The sequence below is a fragment of the Gigantopelta aegis genome, chromosome 10 (assembly GCF_016097555.1).
Source record: "Gigantopelta aegis isolate Gae_Host chromosome 10, Gae_host_genome, whole genome shotgun sequence".
Lineage (NCBI taxonomy): Eukaryota > Metazoa > Mollusca > Gastropoda > Neomphalida > Peltospiridae > Gigantopelta > Gigantopelta aegis.
This window is the reverse complement of record NC_054708.1, coordinates 3,475,421-3,493,845: the sequence shown is the minus strand read 5'-3', so window position 1 is coordinate 3,493,845 and position 18,425 is coordinate 3,475,421. Positions and strand designations below refer to the sequence as shown.

The following is an 18,425-nucleotide window of genomic DNA, read 5'->3' as shown; positions in this document are numbered from 1 at the left end:
TAAAATAATGTTGTCAGGGTTCACTAAAATAACGTTGTCAGCGTTCACTAAAATAATGTTGTCAGCGTTCACTAAAATAATGTCAGCGTTCACTAAAATAATGTCACCCTTCACTAAAATAATGTTGTCACCGTTCACTAAAATGCTGTCAGGGTTCACTAAAATAACGTTGTCAGGGTACACTAAACTAATATTGTCAGGGTTCACTAAAATAACATTGTCAGGGTTCACCAAACTAACGTTGTCAGGGTTCACTAAAATAATATTGTCAGGGTTCACCAAACTAACGTTGTCAGGGTTCACTAAAATAATGCTGTCAGGGTTCACCAAACTAACGTTGTCAGGGTTCACTAAAATAATGCTGTCAGGGTTCACTAAAATAACATTGTCAGGGTACACTAAAATAACATTGTCATGGTACACTAAAATAACACTGTCAGGGTATAATAAAATAACACTGTCAGGGTTCACTAAAATAACGTCATGGTTCACTAAAATAACGCTGTCAGGGTTCACTAAAATAATGTTGTCAGGGTTCACTAAAATAACGTCATGGTTCACTAAAATAACGCTGTCAGGGTTCACTAAAATAATGCTGTCAGGGTTCACTAAAATAATGTTGTCAGGGTTCACTAAAATAATGTTGTCAGCGTTCACTAAAATAATGCTGTCAGGGTTCACTAAAATAATGCTGTCAGGGTTCACTAAAATAATGTTGTCAGGGTTCACTAAAATAATGCTGTCAGGGTTCACTAAAATAATGTTGTCAGCGTTCACTAAAATAATGTTGTCAGGGTTCACTAAAATAATGCTGTCAGGGTTCACTAAAATAATGTTGTCAGCGTTCACTAAAATAATGTTGTCAGCGTTCACTAAAATAATGTTGTCAGGGTTCACTAAAATAATGTTGTCAGCGTTCACTAAAATAATGCTGTCAGCGTTCACTAAAATAACGTCATGGTTCACTAAAATAACGCTGTCAGGGTTCACTAAAATAATGTTGTCAGCGTTCACTAAAATAATGTTGTCAGGGTTCACTAAAATAACGTCATGGTTCACTAAAATAACGCTGTCAGGGTTCACTAAAATAACGCTGTCAGGGTTCACTAAAATAATGCTGTCAGGGTTCACTAAAATAATGGTGTCAGCGTTCACTAAAATAATGTTGTCAGCGTTCACTAAAATAACGCTGTCAGGGTTCACTAAAATAATGGTGTCAGCGTTCACTAAAATAATGTTGTCAGCGTTCACTAAAATAACGCTGTCAGGGTTCACTAAAATAATGTTGTCAGCGTTCACTAAAATAATGCTGTCAGCGTTCACTAAAATAATGCTGTCAGGGTTCACTAAAATAACGCTGTCAGGGTTCACTAAAATAATGGTGTCAGCGTTCACTAAAATAATGTTGTCAGGGTTCACTAAAATAACGCTGTCAGGGTTCACTAAAATAATGTTGTCAGCGTTCACTAAAATAATGTTGTCAGGGTTCACTAAAATAATGCTGTCAGGGTTCACTAAAATAATGCTGTCAGGGTTCACTAAAATAATGTTGTCATGGTTCACTAAAATAACGCTGTCATGGTTCACTAAAATAATGTTGTCAGGGTTCACTAAAATAATGTTGTCAGGGTTCACTAAAATAATGTTGTCAGGGTTCACTAAAATAATGTTGTCAGGGTTCACTAAAATAATGCTGTCAGGGTTCACTAAAATAACGCTGTCAGGGTTCACTAAAATAATGCTGTCAGGGTTCACTAAAATAATGCTGTCAGCTGTCATGGTTCACTAAAATAATGTTGTCAGGGTTCACTAAAATAATGTTGTCAGGGTTCACTAAAATAATGTTGTCAGGGTTCACTAAAATAACTGTCAGGGTTCACTAAAATAATGCTGTCAGGGTTCACTAAAATAATGCTGTCAGGGTTCACTGTCAGGGTTCACTAAAATAATGCTGTCAGGGTTCACTAAAATAATGTTGTCAGCGTTCACTAAAATAATGTTGTCAGCGTTCACTAAAATAACGCTGTCAGGGTTCACTAAAATAATGGTGTCAGCGTTCACTAAAATAATGTTGTCAGCGTTCACTAAAATAACGCTGTCAGGGTTCACTAAAATAATGTTGTCAGCGTTCACTAAAATAATGCTGTCAGGGTTCACTAAAATAACGCTGTCAGGGTTCACTAAAATAATGGTGTCAGCGTTCACTAAAATAATGTTGTCAGGGTTCACTAAAATAACGCTGTCAGGGTTCACTAAAATAATGTTGTCAGCGTTCACTAAAATAATGTTGTCAGGGTTCACTAAAATAATGCTGTCAGGGTTCACTAAAATAACGCTGTCAGGGTTCACTAAAATAATGTTGTCATGGTTCACTAAAATAACGCTGTCATGGTTCACTAAAATAATGTTGTCAGGGTTCACTAAAATAATGTTGTCAGCGTTCACTAAAATAATGTTGTCAGGGTTCACTAAAATAACGTCATGGTTCACTAAAATAACGCTGTCAGGGTTCACTAAAATAATGCTGTCAGGGTTCACTAAAATAATGTTGTCAGCGTTCACTAAAATAATGCTGTCAGGGTTCACTAAAATAATGTTGTCAGCGTTCACTAAAATAATGTTGTCAGGGTTCACTAAAATAATGCTGTCAGGGTTCACTAAAATAATGTTGTCAGCGTTCACTAAAATAATGTTGTCAGGGTTCACTAAAATAACGCTGTCATGGTTCACTAAAATAATGTTGTCAGGGTTCACTAAAATAATGTTGTCAGCGTTCACTAAAATAATGTTGTCAGGGTTCACTAAAATAACGTCATGGTTCACTAAAATAACGCTGTCAGGGTTCACTAAAATAATGCTGTCAGGGTTCACTAAAATAATGTTGTCAGCGTTCACTAAAATAATGCTGTCAGGGTTCACTAAAATAATGTTGTCAGCGTTCACTAAAATAATGTTGTCAGGGTTCACTAAAATAATGCTGTCAGGGTTCACTAAAATAATGTTGTCAGCGTTCACTAAAATAATGTTGTCAGCGTTCACTAAAATAATGTTGTCAGGGTTCACTAAAATAATGTTGTCAGCGTTCACTAAAATAATGCTGTCAGCGTTCACTAAAATAACGTCATGGTTCACTAAAATAACGCTGTCAGGGTTCACTAAAATAATGTTGTCAGCGTTCACTAAAATAATGTTGTCAGGGTTCACTAAAATAACGTCATGGTTCACTAAAATAACGCTGTCAGGGTTCACTAAAATAACGCTGTCAGGGTTCACTAAAATAATGCTGTCAGGGTTCACTAAAATAATGGTGTCAGCGTTCACTAAAATAATGGTGTCAGCGTTCACTAAAATAATGTTGTCAGGGTTCACTAAAATAACGCTGTCAGGGTTCACTAAAATAATGTTGTCAGCGTTCACTAAAATAATGTTGTCAGGGTTCACTAAAATAATGCTGTCAGGGTTCACTAAAATAATGTTGTCAGGGTTCACTAAAATAATGCTGTCATGGTTCACTAAAATAATGTTGTCAGCGTTCACTAAAATAATGTTGTCAGCGTTCACTAAAATAATGTTGTCAGGGTTCACTAAAATAATGTTGTCAGCGTTCACTAAAATAATGCTGTCAGCGTTCACTAAAATAACGTCATGGTTCACTAAAATAACGCTGTCAGGGTTCACTAAAATAATGTTGTCAGGGTTCACTAAAATAACGTCATGGTTCACTAAAATAACGCTGTCAGGGTTCACTAAAATAACGCTGTCAGGGTTCACTAAAATAATGCTGTCAGGGTTCACTAAAATAACGCTGTCAGGGTTCACTAAAATAATGTTGTCAGCGTTCACTAAAATAATGTTGTCAGGGTTCACTAAAATAACGCTGTCAGGGTTCACTAAAATAATGTTGTCAGCGTTCACTAAAATAATGTTGTCAGGGTTCACTAAAATAATGCTGTCAGGGTTCACTAAAATAACGCTGTCAGGGTTCACTAAAATAATGTTGTCATGGTTCACTAAAATAACGCTGTCATGGTTCACTAAAATAATGTTGTCAGGGTTCACTAAAATAATGTTGTCAGCGTTCACTAAAATAATGTTGTCAGGGTTCACTAAAATAACGTCATGGTTCACTAAAATAACGCTGTCAGGGTTCACTAAAATAATGCTGTCAGGGTTCACTAAAATAATGTTGTCAGCGTTCACTAAAATAATGTTGTCAGGGTTCACTAAAATAATGTTGTCAGCGTTCACTAAAATAATGTTGTCAGGGTTCACTAAAATAATGCTGTCAGGGTTCACTAAAATAATGTTGTCAGCGTTCACTAAAATAATGTTGTCAGGGTTCACTAAAATAACGCTGTCATGGTTCACTAAAATAATGTTGTCAGGGTTCACTAAAATAATGTTGTCAGCGTTCACTAAAATAATGTTGTCAGGGTTCACTAAAATAATGTTGTCAGGGTTCACTAAAATAACGCTGTCAGGGTTCACTAAAATAATGCTGTCAGGGTTCACTAAATAATAATGTTGTCAGCGTTCACTAAAATAATGCTGTCAGGGTTCACTAAAATAATGTTGTCAGCGTTCACTAAAATAATGTTGTCAGGGTTCACTAAAATAATGCTGTCAGGGTTCACTAAAATAATGTTGTCAGCGTTCACTAAAATAATGTTGTCAGGGTTCACTAAAATAATGTTGTCAGCGTTCACTAAAATAATGCTGTCAGCGTTCACTAAAATAACGCTGTCAGGGTTCACTAAAATAACGCTGTCAGGGTTCACTAAAATAATGTTGTCAGCGTTCACTAAAATAATGTTGTCAGGGTTCACTAAAAAATAACGTCATGGTTCACTAAAATAACGCTGTCAGGGTTCACTAAAATAATGCTGTCAGGGTTCACTAAAATAATGGTGTCAGGGTTCACTAAAATAATGGTGTCAGCGTTCACTAAAATAATGTTGTCAGGGTTCACTAAAATAACGCTGTCAGGGTTCACTAAAATAATGTTGTCAGCGTTCACTAAAATAATGTTGTCAGGGTTCACTAAAATAATGCTGTCAGGGTTCACTAAAATAATGTTGTCAGGGTTCACTAAAATAACGCTGTCAGGGTTCACTAAAATAATGCTGTCAGGGTTCACTAAAATAATGTTGTCAGGGTTCACTAAAATAATGCTGTCAGGGTTCACTAAAATAATGTTGTCAGGGTTCACTAAAATAACGCTGTCAGGGTTCACTAAAATAATGCTGTCAGGGTTCACTAAAATAATGCTGTCAGGGTTCACTAAAATAATGCTGTCAGGGTTCACTAAAATAATGTTGTCAGGGTTCACTAAAATAATGGTGTCAGCGTTCACTAAAATAATGCTGTCAGGGTTCACTAAAATAATGCTGTCAGGGTTCACTAAAATAATGCTGTCAGGGTTCACTAAAATAATGCTGTCAGGGTTCACTAAAATAATGTTGTCAGGGTTCACTAAAATAATGTTGTCAGCATTCACTAAAATAATGCTGTCAGGGTACACTAAAATCTTTCATGGATACATTTTTCTAAAAATAATTATAAGATTTTCATAAGGTACCCTGAAAGTATTTTCTAGCACAAAGCCTGTGTGTTGTAAATACTACTACAATGATGTATTCATTCTGTCACTAAGTTAAAGTTACTGTGTTGTAAATTCTACAACAATGATGTATTCATTCTGTCACTAAGTTAAAAGTTACTGCATAAAATTACTCATGGTTTGCATGCTTACTGCTCTCTCTCAATGCTTTGATTCTGTCCAAACATAGGCCCCTTCCCAAAATAAAGTGGCACAGAAAATTCCCAATTTGTATGCTAAATACATATATTTAATTATCTGTTCTAATAACTCAGTTTAACAGTGGTGTACTGCATCATTCAATAACCAGAAAAATATTCCAAATATGATTTACTTGCACTAATTTTTCCAATCCCATCAGACATGGAACCCTGGCCAAAAATCCTGGATAAATCCCTGAAGTTAGAAGCAGATGTTTTCGGTTGGTACTGACCTGACCCAAGATTTCAACAGTGTGAAGTAGAGAGCACTAGACACAGAGGCAAGCTTCTTGCACAGAGGAGTCAGAGTGGTGGTGGAAAACTGGAAAACAAATTGACAAAATATGAGTTACAGTCAGAGTGGTGGTGGAAAACTGGAAAATAAATCAACCAAATACGAGTTACAGTCAGAGTGGTGGTGGAAAACTAGAAAACAAATCAACCAAATACGAGTTACAGTCAGAGTGGTGGTGGAAAACTAAAAAACAAATCAACCACATATGAGTTACAGAGTCAGAGTGGTGGTGGAAAACTAGAAAACAAATCAACCACATATGAGTTACAGAGTCAGAGTGGTGGTGGAAAACTGGATATATATATTTTTTAAATACGAGTTACAGGAGTGATAGTGGTGGTCGAAAACTGGAAACAAATTGACAAAATAGCAGCTAGACTAAAAATGTTTTTAATGTATTTGCTTATATAAAATGATTGTTAAATAACAACCTCAGTAACACTGAACATCAAAAAAAGTAACTCTAACAGCAGCAAACTAAATGTGTAATTAGTATTAATATTAGGATTGATGTTCCACTATATTTTATTGCACTGTTAATTTTGTGTTTTATTTTGACCAGAGTTAGAGATGGTCCACAATACAAGTTAATTGCAGTGTATTATTTTGTGTTTTAGTTTGACCATGAGTTAGATGGTCCACTGTGGCCAATATAGGTTAGTTGCTGTTAGGGAGTTTATTTTCTGTTTACTTTTTCACTGTAATTCATCACTGACTTATCAATTAACAGTGTTGTTCGTGTACGCTGCCCTGGTTCAGTGAGATGTTTTAAGACCTGTTTACCCGAGATGTTTTAAGACCTGTTTACCCGAGATGTTTTAAGACATGTTTACCCGAGATGTTTTAAGACATGTTTACCTGAGCTTTGATTGCTGCGATCAGATCAGCGAGGATGGATTCCTTCACCTTGTCTGTGACGTTCAGTTCATCCACCTGCAAGTAAATAAATGTCCATTACAATTGTTACAATTTGAAGCCATCCCTTTGGTCCAGCTATAGAACGCAAGTTTGTTCATTTCTCTATGAAGGAAGAAAATGTTTTATTTAATGACGTCCTCAACACATTTTATTTACGGTTATATCGAGTTAGACATATGGTTAAGGACCACACAGATATTAAAGGAGGAAATCCGCTGTCGCCACTTCATAGGCTACACTTTTCGATTGGCAGCAAGGGATCTTTTATATTCACCATCCTATAGACAGGATAGCACATACCACAGCCTTTGATATACCAGTCGTGGTACACTAGCTGGAGCAAGAGCTTTACCACTGGGTTACATTCCGCCCTGATCTTGAATAAAGTAACATTCGGCCGACTGAGTACCAATACACAAACTACCACTGAACTACATCCCGCCCTGATCTTGAATAAAGTAACATTCAGCCGACTGAGTACCAATACACAAACTACCACTGAACTACATCCCGCCCTGATCTTGAATAAAGTAACATTCGGCCGACTGAGTACCAATGCACAAACTACCACTGGACTACGTCCCGCCCTGATCTTGAATAAAGCTTTACCACTGGACTACGTCCCGTCCTGATCTTGAATAAAGCTTTACCACTGGACTACGTCCCGCCCTGATCTTGAATAAAGCTTTACCACTGGACTACGTCCCGTCCTGATCTTGAATAAAGCTTTACCACCGGGCTACGTCCCGCCCTGATCTTGAATAAAGCTTTACCACCGGACTACGTCCCACCCTGATCTTGAATAAAGCTTTACCACCGGACTACGTCCCACCCTGATCTTGAATAAAGCTTTACCACTGGTCTACATCCCGTCCTGATCTTGAATAAAGCTTTACCACTGGACTACATCCCGCCCTGATCTTGAATAAAGCTTTACCACTGGACTACGTCCCGTCCTGATCTTGAATAAAGTAACATTTGGCCGACTGAGTACCAATACACAAACTACCACTGGACTACATCCCGCCCTGATCTTGAATAAAGCTTTACCACTGGACTACGTCCCGCCCTGATCTTGCATAAAGCTTTACCACTGGACTACGTCCCGTCCTGATCTTGAATAAAGTAACATTCGGCCGACTGAGTACCAATGCACAAACTACCACTGGACTACGTCCCGTCCTGATCTTGAATAAAGTAACATTCGGCCGACTGCGGACTGAGTACCAATACACAAACTACCACTGGACTACGTCCCGTCCTGATCTTGAATAAAGCTTTACCACTCGTCTACATCCCGCCCTGATCTTGAATAAAGCTTTACCACTGGTCTACATCCCGCCCTGATCTTGAATAAAGCTTTACCACTGAACTACATCCCGCCCTGATCTTGAATAAAGTAACATTCGGCCGACTGAGTACCAATACACAAACTACCACTGGTCTACGTCCCGTCCTGATCTTGAATAAAGTCACATTCGGCCGACTGAGTACCAATACACAAACTACCACTGAACTACATCCCGCCCTGATCTTGAATAAAGTCACATTCGGCCGACTGAGTACCAATACACAAACTACCACTGAACTACATCCCGCCCTGATCTTGAATAAAGTCACATTCGGCCGACTGAGTACCAATACACAAACTACCACTGGACTACGTCCCGTCCTGATCTTGAATAAAGCTTTACCACTGGTCTACATCCCGCCCTGATCTTGAATAAAGCTTTACCACTGGTCTACATCCTGCCCTGATCTTGAATAAAGCTTTACCACTGGACTACGTCCCGTCCTGATCTTGAATAAAGCTTTACCACTGGACTACGTCCCGTCCTGATCTTGAATAAAGTAACATTTGGCCGACTGAGTACCAATACACAAACTACCACTGGACTACATCCCGCCCTGATCTTGAATAAAGCTTTACCACTGGACTACGTCCCGCCCTGATCTTGCATAAAGCTTTACCACTGGACTACGTCCCGTCCTGATCTTGAATAAAGTAACATTCGGCCGACTGAGTACCAATACACAAACTACCACTGGACTACGTCCCGTCCTGATCTTGAATAAAGTAACATTCGGCCGACTGAGTACCAATACACAAACTACCACTGAACTACATCCCGTCCTGATCTTGAATAAAGTAACATTCGGCCGACTGAGTACCAATACACAAACTACCACTGGACTACGTCCCGTCCTGATCTTGAATAAAGTAACATTCGGCCGACTGCGGACTGAGTACCAATACACAAACTACCACTGGACTACGTCCCGTCCTGATCTTGAATAAAGTAACATTCGGCCGACTGAGTACCAATACACAAACTACCACTGGACTACGTCCCGTCCTGATCTTGAATAAAGTAACATTCGGCCGACTGCGGACTGAGTACCAATACACAAACTACCACTGGACTACGTCCCGTCCTGATCTTGAATAAAGCTTTACCACTGGTCTACATCCCGCCCTGATCTTGAATAAAGCTTTACCACTGGTCTACATCCCGCCCTGATCTTGAATAAAGCTTTACCACTGAACTACATCCCGCCCTGATCTTGAATAAAGTAACATTCGGCCGACTGAGTACCAATACACAAACTACCACTGGTCTACGTCCCGTCCTGATCTTGAATAAAGTCACATTCGGCCGACTGAGTACCAATACACAAACTACCACTGAACTACATCCCGCCCTGATCTTGAATAAAGTCACATTCGGCCGACTGAGTACCAAAACATAAACTACCACTGAACTACATCCCGCCCTGATCTTGAATAAAGTCACATTCGGCCGACTGAGTACCAATACACAAACTACCACTGGACTACTTCCCGTCCTGATCTTGAATAAAGCTTTACCACTGGTCTACATCCCGCCCTGATCTTGAATAAAGTAACATTCGGCCGACTGAGTACCAATACACAAACTACCACTGGACTACGTCCCGTCCTGATCTTGAATAAAGCTTTACCACTGGTCTACATCCCGCCCTGATCTTGAATAAAGCTTTACCACTGGTCTACATCCCGCCCTGATCTTGAATAAAGCTTTACCACTGGTCTACATCCCGCCCTGATCTTGAATAAAGTAACATTCGGCCGACTGAGTACCAATACACAAACTACCACTGGTCTACGTCCCGTCCTGATCTTGAATAAAGCTTTACTACTGGGCTACGTCCCGCCCTGATCTTGAATAAAGCTTTACTACTGGGCTACGTCCCGATCTTGAATAAAGCTTTACCACTGGACTACGTCCCGTCCTGATCTTGAATAAAGCTTTACCACTGGGCTACATCCCGCCCTGATCTTGAATAAAGCTTTACCACTGAACTACGTCCCGCCCTGATCTTGAATAAAGCTTTACCACTGGGCTACGTCCCATCCTGATCTTGAATAAAGCTTTACTAAAGCTTTACCACTTGACTACGTCCCGCCCTGATCTTGAATAAAGCTTTACCACTGGACTAAGTCCCGTCCTGATCTTGAATAAAGCTTTACCACTGGCCTACGTCCCGCCCTGATCTTGAATAAAGCTTTACCACTGGGCTACGTCCCGCCCTGATCTTGAATAAAGCTTTACCACTGGGCTACGTCCCGCCCTGATCTTGAATAAAGCTTTACCACTGGGCTACGTCCCGCCCTGATCTTGAATAAAGCTTTACCACTGAGCTACATCCCGATCTTGAATAAAGCTTTACCACTGGACTACGTCCCGCCCTGATCTTGAATAAAGCTTTACCACTGGACTACGTCCCGTCCTGATCTTGAATAAAGCTTTACCACTGGGCTACGTCCCGCCCTGATCTTGAATAAAGCTTTACCACTGGGCTACGTCCCGTCCTGATCTTGAATAAAGCTTTACCACTGGACTACGCCCCGCCCTGATCTTGAATAAAGCTTTACCACTGGGCTACGTCCCGCCCTGATCTTGAATAAAGCTTTACCACTGGACTACGTCCCGTCCTGATCTTGAATAAAGCATTACCACTGAACTACGTCCCGCCCTGATCTTGAATAAAGCTTTACCACTGGGCTACGTCCCGTCCTGATCTTGAATAAAGCTTTACTAAAGCTTTACCACTGGACTACGTCCCGCCCTGATCTTGAATAAAGCTTTAACACTGGATTACGTCCCGTCCTGATCTTGAATAAAGCTTTACCACTGGCCTACGTCCCGCCCTGATCTTGAATAAAGCTTTACCACTGGGCTACGTCCCGCCCTGATCTTGAATAAAGCTTTACCACTGGGCTACGTCCCGTCCTGATCTTGAATAAAGCTTTACCACTGGGCTACATCCCGATCTTGAATAAAGCTTTACCACTGGACTACGTCCCGCCCTGATCTTGAATAAAGCTTTACCACTGGACTACGTCCCGTCCTGATCTTGAATAAAGCTTTACCACTGGGCTACGTCCCACCCTGATCATGAATAAAGCTTTGCCACTGGACTACGTCCCGCCCTGATCTTGAATAAAGCTTTACCACTGGACTACGTCCCACCCTGATCTTGAATAAAGTAACATTCGGCCGACTGAGTACCAACACACAAACTACCACTGGACTACGTCCCGCCCTGATCTTGCATAAAGCTTTACCACTGGACTACGTCCCATCCTGATCTTGGATAAAGTAACATTCGGCCGACTGAGTACCAATACACAAACTACCACTGGTCTACATCCCGCCCTGATCTTGCATAAAGCTTTACCACTGGACTACGTCCCGTCCTGATCTTGAATAAAGTAACATTCGGCCGACTGAGTACCAACACACAAACTACCACTGGACTACGTCCCGCCCTGATCTTGCATAAAGCTTTACCACTGGACTACGTCCTGTCCTGATCTTGAATAAAGTAACATTCGGCCGACTGAGTACCAATACACAAACTACCACTGGACTACGTCCCGTCCTGATCTTGAATAAAGTAACATTCGACTGAGTACCAATGCACAAACTGTTGTGATTACCACTAACCTTGTACTTTGTGATCGTGACGAGCAGGTTTTTCCATGATAGCAGCAGCTGCAGCACCGCATTCATCGCCAGGTGTTTATCCTCAACGTCACCGTTGCTGCCAATGTGCTCCTGACTCTCTCGAATAAACTGTAAAGACAAAATTCAAGTTTTAAAATCTTTTGTCTGTTCTTATTAAAGGTCCATCATCGAAAACACTCACTCTCTCAGATCAGAGGATATGGTGTGCTAGAGCTCTGGGTTTTGAGAGGCAAGGAAGGAAGGAAGGAAGGAAGGAAGGGAGGAAGGATGGAAGGATGGAAGGATGAATGGATGGAAGAATTCATGGATGGATAGATGGATGGATGGATTGATGGATGGATGGAAGGAAGAATGGAAGGAATGTCTTATTTGAAGACACATGCCAACACGTTTTAATTACAATTATATGGCATACATACGGTTAAAGACTACTCGGATCATGAGACAGGAAACCCGCCAGCCACCATGCAAAGGGTTACTATTCCTGATTAGCAGAAAGAGATCTGTTATACAGTTAAAAAATATATTTTTAAAGACAACACTAAAGCGAGTATGAGTGTGATATATTTTAACATGCTCCTACATCACTAAGGTTTTGAGCATGTCTGTCCTGGATCCCATCTCTGGATAGCCAGAAGCCTGATCCGGGACAGATCCACTAAAGCACATTGATTTATTAATCATTGGCTATCAGATGTCAAACATTTGAGATCTTTTATATGCAGCATCCCACAGACTAGACAGTACATACCACAGCCTCTATTAAACCACTTGTGGAGCACTGACTGGAACAACAAATAGTCCAATGCACCCTCCCCCCCCCCCCCCTCCTCCTCCTCCCGATGGGGATCTATCCTAGAGTGTGACTTTAATAGCATGTTGTGTACTTGGAAACATAGCACTATAAATCCTAGAGGTAATTACCTGTGACCAATAGAGCAGTCTGTTATCTTTAGCCAAACCTTGAATCACCTTCTTCAGGTTTTCATCTAACTTAGAACTGAAGAAAGGAAAACACATCGATGGAACATACATGTATGTCATATGTGTAATTTCACACAAACATGTCAAATAGTTACTGAAGAAAGGAAAACATATCGATGGAACATACATGTATGTCATATGTGTAATCTCACACAAACATGTCAAATAGTTACTGAAGAAAGGAAAACACATCGATGGAACATACATGTATGTCATATGTGTAATCTCACACAAACATGTCAAATAGTTACTGAAGAAAGGAAAACACATCGATGGAACATATGCATGTATGTCATATGTGTAATCTCACACAAACATGTCAAATAGTTACTGAAGAAAGGAAAACACATCGATGGAACATACATGTATGTCATATGTGTAATCTCACACAAACATGTCAAATAGTTACTGAAGAAAGGAAAACACATCGATGGAACATACATGTATGTCATATGTGTAATCTCACACATAGAATTACTACTACACTTAAAAGTACAGTAATGTTTGCTTTGTTTAACAATACTACTAGAGCACATTGATTTATTAATCATCAGCTATTGGATGTCAAACATTTGTTCATTTTGACGTAGTCTTAGAGAGGAATTTTTCATTTTTTTCATTAGTAGCAAGGGATCTTTTATATACACCATCGCACAGCCAAGATACTACATATCACAGCAGTTGTAGCTCAATGGGCCCACCGACGGGGATTGATCCTAGATCAGCCATGCATTAAGCAAACACTTTACTACTGGGCTAAGTCCTGCCCTCTACTACACTTGAAATTTATGCTACCATTAATTCAAGTTATGAAATACAGTCGACAGCAGCATTCTCATTTTAGCTATAAATAATGTACGCTACCATTAATTCAAGTTATGAAATACAGTCGACAGCAGCATTCTCATTTTAGCTATCACTAATGTACGCTACCATTAATTCAAGTTATGAAATACAGTCGACAGCAGCATTCTCATTTTAGCTATCACTAATGTACGCTACCATTAATTCAAGTTATGAAATACAGTCGACAGCTGCATTCTCATTTTAGCTATCACTAATGTACGCTACCATTAATTCAAGTTATGAAATACAGTCGACAGCTGCATTCTCATTTTAGCTATCACTAATGTACGCTACCATTAATTCAAGTTATGAAATACAGTCGACAGCTGCATTCTCATTTTAGCTATCACTAATGTACGCTACCATTAATTCAAGTTATGAAATACAGTCGACAGCAGCATTCTCATTTTAGCTATCACTAATGTACGCTACCATTAATTCAAGTTATGAAATACAGTCGACAGCAGCATTCTCATTTTAGCTATCACTAATGTACGCTACCATTAATTCAAGTTATGAAATACAGTCGACAGCTGCATTCTCATTTTAGCTATCACTAATGTACGCTACCATTAATTCAAGTTATGAAATACAGTCGACAGCTGCATTCTCATTTTAGCTATCACTAATGTACGCTACCATTAATTCAAGTTATGAAATACAGTCGACAGCTGCATTCTCATTTTAGCTATCACTAATGTACGCTACCATTAATTCAAGTTATGAAATACAGTCGACAGCAGCATTCTCATTTTAGCTATCACTAATGTACGCTACCATTAATTCAAGTTATGAAATACAGTCGACAGCAGCATTCTCATTTTAGCTATCACTAATGTACGCTACCATTAATTCAAGTTATGAAATACAGTCGACAGCTGCATTCTCATTTTAGCTATCACTAATGTACGCTACCATTAATTCAAGTTATGAAATACAGTCGACAGCTGCATTCTCATTTTAGCTATCACTAATGTACGCTACCATTAATTCAAGTTATGAAATACAGTCGACAGCAGCATTCTCATTTTAGCTATCACTAATGTACGCTACCATTAATTCAAGTTATGAAATACAGTCGACAGCTGCATTCTCATTTTAGCTATCACTAATGTACGCTACCATTAATTCAAGTTATGAAATACAGTCGACAGCTGCATTCTCATTTTAGCTATCACTAATGTACGCTACCATTAATTCAAGTTATGAAATACAGTCGACAGCTGCATTCTCATTTTAGCTATCACTAATGTACACTACCATTAATTCAAGTTATGAAATACAGTCGACAGCTGCATTCTCATTTTAGCTATAAATAATTTATATCTGCACGTATACAATCACATACAAAAAGATTTCACATCTGAACTGAACTGCAGAACACATACAAAGCATGGAAGGGGGGGGGGGGAGGGGGTGGCATTGCATTAATTTACATTGTCAAGCAAATATTATTAAAAGATAATACTTTAATCATTCTAGAGTTTTCCTTAGAAATTTGTCATGAACACTTTTGGGACATTTTCACCATTTTCAGAGCACTTGTTTTTCAAAAAGACAAAAAACAATAATTGAAATAAAAATAAATGTAGTTAATGTGTTTCCAGGGTATTTTATTAATTCATAACACTTTTTCCAGTGTTTTATAAAAGGCAGTTTTAGAATTAATTATTGAAAAATGCTTGTTTAATCTCAGGGCAGCATGGCACTGATTAAGGCCAGATGGCGCTAGACTACTGAGGCATGGTGCTGCACCATGTTAAAACAAGCTAGGGAAAACACTACATTGTTCAGTTTGAAAATAGAACAGTAGATGACACATACCTGAAGATGATGTAGATTTCTTGAGCAATTATCTTAAATACATAAGAAGCCGTCTTCATCTCTTCAAATTTCTGATTCGGAAACAGTAAGTCAGTTTTATATGTGAAATACAAAAAGTACCTAAACAATGCTGACAAATGAGCATGTTATATCATTAAAGTCAGCTATCAATGAATATGGGACTAATAACTGAACATTATTCAAGGAAAACTAAGACATATTCTTAAACACCAAGGGCAAGATTTACAAAGTCTGTTTTTCTTGTACGCAGGTGTTTAAGCATTGCAAATGTATGTAGTTACATACGTGTAAGTCATTAACAGGCTTCGTAAATTTGGCCCTAAGAGTTTAAGCAAGTGAATGATTTACAAGGCAGGAGTTAAAGTTAAAGTTTGTTTTGTTTAACGACATCATTAGAGCACATCGGATGTCAAACATTTGGTATTTCTCACATATAGTCTTACAGAGGAAGCCCACTACATTTTTCTAGTAGTAGCAAGGGATCTTTCATATGCACATCTCACAGACAGGACAGCACATAACACGACCTTTGGTGCACATGGTGCACTGACTGGAATGAGAAATAACCCAATGGGCCCACCGACGGGGATCAATCCTAGACCGACTGCGCATCAAGCAATTACTTTATCACTGGGCTGTGTCCTTGGGCTGTGTCCTGTGCTTTACAAGTAAGAGAGATATACGTAAGATATACTGATGTCCAATCACTTTATCCCTGGGCTGTGTCCTGTGCTTTACAAGTAAGAGAGATATACGTAAGATATACCGATGTCCAATCACTTTATCACTGGGCTGTGTCCTGTGCTTTACAAGTAAGAGAGATATACGTAAGATATACCGATGTCCAATCACTTTATCACTGGGCTGTGTCCTGTGCTTTACAAGTAAGAGAGATATACGTAAGATATACCGATGTCCAATCACTTTATCACTGGGCTGTGTCCTGTGCTTTACAAGTAAGAGAGATATACGTAAGATATACCGATGTCCAATCACTTTATCACTGGGCTGTGTCCTGTGCTTTACAAGTAAGAGAGATATACATATGTAAGATATACCGACGTCCAATCACTTTATCACTGGGCTGTGTCCTGTGCTTTACAAGTAAGAGAGATATACATATGTAAGATATACTGACGTCCAATCACTTTATCACTGGACTGTGTCCTGTGCTTTACAAGTAAGAGAGATATACGTAAGATATACTGATGTCCAATCACTTTATCACTGGGCTGTGTCCTGTGCTTTACAAGTAAGAGAGATTTACGTAAGATATACTGATGTCCAATCACTTTATCACTGGACTTTGTCCTGTGCTTTACAAGTAAGAGAGATATACGTAAGATATACCGATGTCCAATCACTTTATCACTGGGCTGTGTCCTGTGCTTTACAAGTAAGAGAGATATACGTAAGATATACCGATGTCCAATCACTTTATCACTGGGCTGTGTCCTGTGCTTTACAAGTAAGAGAGATATACGTAAGATATACCGATGTCCAATCACTTTATCACTGGGCTGTGTCCTGTGCTTTACAAGTAAGAGAGATATACGTAAGATATACCGATGTCCAATCACTTTATCACTGGGCTGTGTCCTGTGCTTTACAAGTAAGAGAGATATACGTAAGATATACCGACGTCCAATCACTTTATCACTGGGCTGTGTCCTGTGCTTTACAAGTAAGAGAGATATACGTAAGATATACCGACGTCCAATCACTTTATCACTGGGCTGTGTCCTGTGCTTTACAAGTAAGAGAGATATACGTAAGATATACCGACGTCCAATCACTTTATCACTGGGCTGTGTCCTGTGCTTTACAAGTAAGAGAGATATACGTAAGATATACCGACGTCCAATCACTTTATCACTGGGCTGTGTCCTGTGCTTTACAAGTAAGAGAGATATACGTAAGATATACCGATGTCCAATCACTTTATCACTGGGCTGTGTCCTGTGCTTTACAAGTAAGAGAGATATACGTAAGATATACCGATGTCCAATCACTTTATCACTGGGCTGTGTCCTGTGCTTTACAAGTAAGAGAGATATACGTAAGATATACCGACGTCCAATCACTTTATCACTGGGCTGTGTCCTGTGCTTTACAAGTAAGAGAGATATACGTAAGATATACCGACGTCCAATCACTTTATCACTGGGCTGTGTCCTGTGCTTTACAAGTAAGAGAGATATACGTAAGATATACCGACGTCCAATCACTTTATCACTGGGCTGTGTCCTGTGCTTTACAAGTAAGAGAGATATACGTAAGATATACTGACGTCCAATCACTTTATCACTGGGCTGTGTCCTGTGCTTTACAAGTAAGAGAGATATACGTAAGATATACTGACGTCCAATCACTTTATCACTGGGCTGTGTCCTGTGCTTTACAAGTAACAGAGATATACGTAAGATATACTGACGTCCAATCACTTTATCACTGGGCTGTGTCCTGTGCTTTACAAGTAAGAGAGATATAAGTAAGATATACTGACGTCCAATCACTTTATCCCTGGGCTGTGTCCTGTGCTTTACAAGTAAGAGAGATATACGTAAGATATACTGACGTCCAATCACTTTATCACTGGGCTGTGTCCTGTGCTTTACAAGTAAGAGAGATATACGTAAGATATACTGATGTCCAATCACTTTATCCCTGGGCTGTGTCCTGTGCTTTACAAGTAAGAGAGATATACGTAAGATATACTGATGTCC

At 39.3% G+C, this 18,425-nt stretch overlaps 1 protein-coding gene across 1 annotated transcript in view; it reads right to left on the bottom strand.

Moving 5' to 3' along the window:
- LOC121382808 (nucleoporin NUP188-like) overlaps positions 1 to 18,425 on the bottom strand; it is a 137,070-nt gene that overhangs the window by 31,875 nt on the left and 86,770 nt on the right. Inside the window, exons 33-37 of the mRNA XM_041512428.1 lie at positions 15,679 to 15,749; positions 12,949 to 13,024; positions 12,004 to 12,132; positions 6,953 to 7,027; positions 6,033 to 6,121 (exon numbers count right to left, since the gene is read on the bottom strand). Of these exons, the coding sequence (XP_041368362.1) occupies positions 6,033 to 6,121; positions 6,953 to 7,027; positions 12,004 to 12,132; positions 12,949 to 13,024; positions 15,679 to 15,749 (440 nt within the window). The remainder of the gene's footprint in view (positions 1 to 6,032; positions 6,122 to 6,952; positions 7,028 to 12,003; positions 12,133 to 12,948; positions 13,025 to 15,678; positions 15,750 to 18,425) is intronic.